Below are 4,085 nucleotides of genomic sequence, written 5' to 3'. Positions count from 1 at the left end.
TCATTGTCTAATGGGCTTTGAGGGAGGATGTAAATCCACCCCCAACATTTATGGAAGATATAATTTCTCTATAATGCTTCAAGATTTCTAATTTATTTACGACTTCAACACCTTTAATTGTCTATATTTACTTGATGTTAAGTTGTTCAATAAGACGAGGTGGGAATCGGACAAAGACTTAAGTGGTGTAAGATATTTTATTTCTATCTCCTTCGTACACTTTTCTCTGAAGAGCTCTGAAAAGGAATATGTCCATAGATATGAGGGAAGAGACATTAGCTTTAGTGAAAATGTGTTAAAAGTCAAAAGTGTATGTACATGTATTTATGTTTCTAAAAAGTTTGTGTGTGAGTGTAATTCTCATATGTACAAAAGATATCTTATCAACGTGGCTTTTGTCGAGTCGATGCTTCTGCCAGTCTCTCTCTACTCTCTAGTTCTCCCTTTCAACGATGTGTGAATTTTGGCCATAGCATCGTATCACCATCACGTAAACTTATTTCATTTTCTACTATTAGAAACAACTAAGCAGTCAATTATAACACATGTATACCACAGAATAGTGTGATGTAAAGACTCACTCTAAATTCTATACACTAATCCCAATTTACCCTTTTAATACTAAACTTTAAATCATAATCACTAATCTCAAACTCAAATATAAAACAAAATTATATATTTACTTTGAATTAATGTTATTTTTTATAATAAAAAATATGTGTGGTAGTTTTGTCATAAAACATGATTTAGTAAAATCTAAAGAGTATTTCTCCTAGTTGATTTTTTTTTTAAATCTTTAAAAGTTGGGATGTCACGTAATTTATTTGTTACCGGTTTCTCCAATGCTCCTCTACGATATTTCGTTGACTATTCTACGTAAACTATTTCACATGCTATTTTTAGAAAAAAATATATTTTTTCATAGTTTGATAAATCTTGTTGGCTATTTTGTATAAAAAGAGCAGCTCGCCTTCTAAACTGAATCATCTGCCTCAAGCTCCACTTCAGGGTTATCTCTCTCGAGTTTTTATTTGTTTCCTTCCAACAAAACACATTGATAGAGTGCGTGAGGAAGAAGAAAGTAGCCTCCAGCTTCTGCTCTGTTTTTCTCCACTTTTGTTTTTTGTTATTGCTAAACTATATAATCGACAAGGTAAATATTCTGAAGATATTTTTTTTCCAAAATGGGCATGAAAATAGCTACAACCTCAACTTTGCATCAATGTGTAGCTCATCACTCCTCTTCCCTCTCTCAAACCCTATCTTCCTCCACCGTTTCATCTCTTTCAAAACGACGTAGCATCGGCAACAACGGACGCTCTCTGTCCTGTGAGCTCTGGGAATCATCGAGACACACCAAAACTCACTTGCTTCCCAGAGCTTTTATCACAAGCGTCGATCCCTTCTCAGAGGAGGAGTTTTCAAAAAAGATGCAAGAGCTTTCTCTCAAGTTCCAAGTCTCCAACGAAGAGGACAGCGACATTTTTGGAAGTCATGACTTCACTGTAATGGACACAATGAAACCACCTTGGCATGAGACGGTCCAAATGTCGACCATCGAGAGGAAAGCAAACAGTGTCGAACTTCCTCTCTCGCTTCGTATCATAAAGAGAAAACTAAAGATGGAAGAAGAAGAAGAAGTTATCAAACAAGTCGGTGAATCATCAGCTATGAATAGAGCCTTCTCTTCTATGGTGTTCATGATCCGTGAACTCCAGAGCTTCACATTACACATGAGAGAGCTTCTCCTCTTCGAAGATCTCCAAGGTGTCCTCCTTCGCGTGAGGAAAGAGATGCATGCATCGTTCGTTTGGTTGTTCCAACAAGTTTTCTCTACCACTCCTACGTTGATGGTCTCTGTTATGATCCTCCTAGCCAACTTCACGGTTTACTCTATCGGCACAAACTCCGCCTTAGCTGCCGTATCTTTGAGTTTCGATACGACTGAGACAAATGCTGGCTTAGATAAGGGGACATACAGTGCCACCACCCATAACCCCTTATTTTTTAATAAGTGAGAGTCCGATTTTCTTTAAAAAAATATTTATTTTTACATCATAAAAATAAGAAAAGGGGTGAAAATTTTATTTATTCGAAAATATTTTTATTTTGTCACAAATTTATTTATAGATATGCTTATAACTTTTTGAAAAAATATCTATCAGAAATTTTTAATAAAATATTAGTATAGAGACTTAAATATATTTTTTTGCCTCAGGCCCCATGAGAAGCTAGACTCCTCAGTGATCAAGACCTTCTCTGTTTCTTCTCCCACCGGCGGCGGCAGCGGTGGGAACAACATCCCGACGGTACAAAGCGGAACAGACGGCGATGGGTCTGACAAGTTCAGAATGCTACCTCAGTTTTCAACTTCGGATTCAGACGTATCTGTGTCGGGACAAGAAGAGATTAAACTTTGGAACTCGATCTGGGAGGAGTCGGAGAAAATGGAAACGTTGGATCACGAGACGATGAAGCAGATGGTGTCTCCGGTGGAGGCACGAGTCGAAGCTGAAGAGTCCATGGACTACTTCAAGACGGAGCTTCTGTACCAAACGGGATTGTCTCAGCAGCCTGATAACGTTCTCCTTCTCACTAATTACGCTCAATTTCTTTACTTAATCATTCATGACTACGACAGGTAATTAACATTTAACCATCGTATTATAATGATAGTGTGATTTAAAATATATTATTGATTTTGTTCTTGTTTAGATCATGATTAGAGTGTGTAGATATTTGTTTTAGACTCTTGCATGCAAATCTTGCGTTTTACATGTTGAAAAGTTGATACTTATAGTCACAAGTAGACGTATGTCATGGAATGATAGGTATTGTTTAGGGGATTAAGGAGATATATAAGGTGTTTTAGCTAACAAGTTGTCATAATCAAATCACTATAAGAACCAATCGGATAGGCTTAAAATGTGTGAACCAGTTCTCTCTTACCACTTAAGGGAAAGAAGACAACTAGTAGATAGAAAATTCCACATCTCCATTTTCAGAATAAAATAAAACAATGTCGCTCTTGTGTTAAAAAAAAAAAGGGTTCAGGGTTCCCAACAAATAAAAGATTTTTTAAAACTTGGTTGATAGTGGAGATATGGTGAAGTTCTGATAATTACTTCTCCTCCAAGAACCAAAATACTACAAAGTAAAAACTGATTTGTTAATAACTTTTTGCTCTCACAAGTTGTTAATTACATCGGTGTCACATTAAGTGTTCCTAGGTACTAATCGCTAAAATGCGCATTTGCTTGCAAATAGTTCAATACTATTTAAAAATTAAAACCTAAAGATATTTTGATGAAAAAGGTCAACAGAAAGTACATTTTACCCATGACCCATAATTCAATAGCGTTTTCATTGCCGACAACTTTGATTTGATGCACCTGTCACGTTCTATAACCAGAACCAATTCTCACTTACCCTTTTATATATATTCTTATCTCACTACCCTAATGAACAAAACCACACCTGTGCTAGATCTTTGTCACATTCTAACGTGGCCTCTTATTGTTGTTTGGGTCTGAATACAGAGCGGAAAAGTATTTCAAGAGAGCGGCAGAAGCAGAGCCAACGGACGCGGAGGCGCTGAATAAATACGCGACGTTTCTGTGGAAAGCAAGGAACGATATAGGGAGAGCAGAGGAAACGTTCTTGGAAGCGATCTCTGCTGATCCAACAAACTCATTTTACTCTGCTAACTACGCACATTTCCTTTGGAACACCGGTGGTGATGAGACGTGTTTCCCTCTAGATCCTCCACCGTAACAGTAACACAACCCAATAGAAAAGAGCCACAACAATTGTCTAAATGTACAGTGTGTTTCTTTTTACAAAACTCATGTCATGTGGGCATATCTCCTTGAAGTAGTCCATACCGTCACGGACATGTCCTTTTACGTGGACAACCATGCGTCTGTCAGTTTCTCACCAGTTTACGCACTGAGGCTATAATTTGTTTATTACTGGTTTAACAAATTTGGAGTGCAGTAGTCGCATCAGAACAAACCCCAAATCTTTTGAGGTAAACGGATCAGAAAGCTTAAATATACTAAAGAGTCTTCAACAACCATTCAAGT

General features: G+C 37.2%; 1 protein-coding gene across 1 annotated transcript; it reads left to right on the top strand.

Annotated features, from left to right (window-relative positions):
* Window positions 1–967: 967 nt before the first annotated feature.
* Window positions 968–4,040, top strand: LOC106321521. Its single transcript, XM_013759781.1, has 3 exons — window positions 968–2,014; window positions 2,219–2,641; window positions 3,540–4,040. Exons 1-3 carry the CDS (start codon window positions 1,185–1,187, stop codon window positions 3,772–3,774), a joined length of 1,488 nt encoding a protein of 495 aa, XP_013615235.1. The 5' UTR covers window positions 968–1,184; the 3' UTR covers window positions 3,775–4,040.
* Window positions 4,041–4,085: the final 45 nt, after the last annotated feature.

This window comes from Brassica oleracea, unplaced genomic scaffold (assembly GCF_000695525.1).
Source record: "Brassica oleracea var. oleracea cultivar TO1000 unplaced genomic scaffold, BOL UnpScaffold01877, whole genome shotgun sequence".
Taxonomy (NCBI): Eukaryota; Viridiplantae; Streptophyta; class Magnoliopsida; order Brassicales; family Brassicaceae; genus Brassica; species Brassica oleracea.
This window is presented reverse-complemented; position numbering and strand designations above follow the sequence as displayed.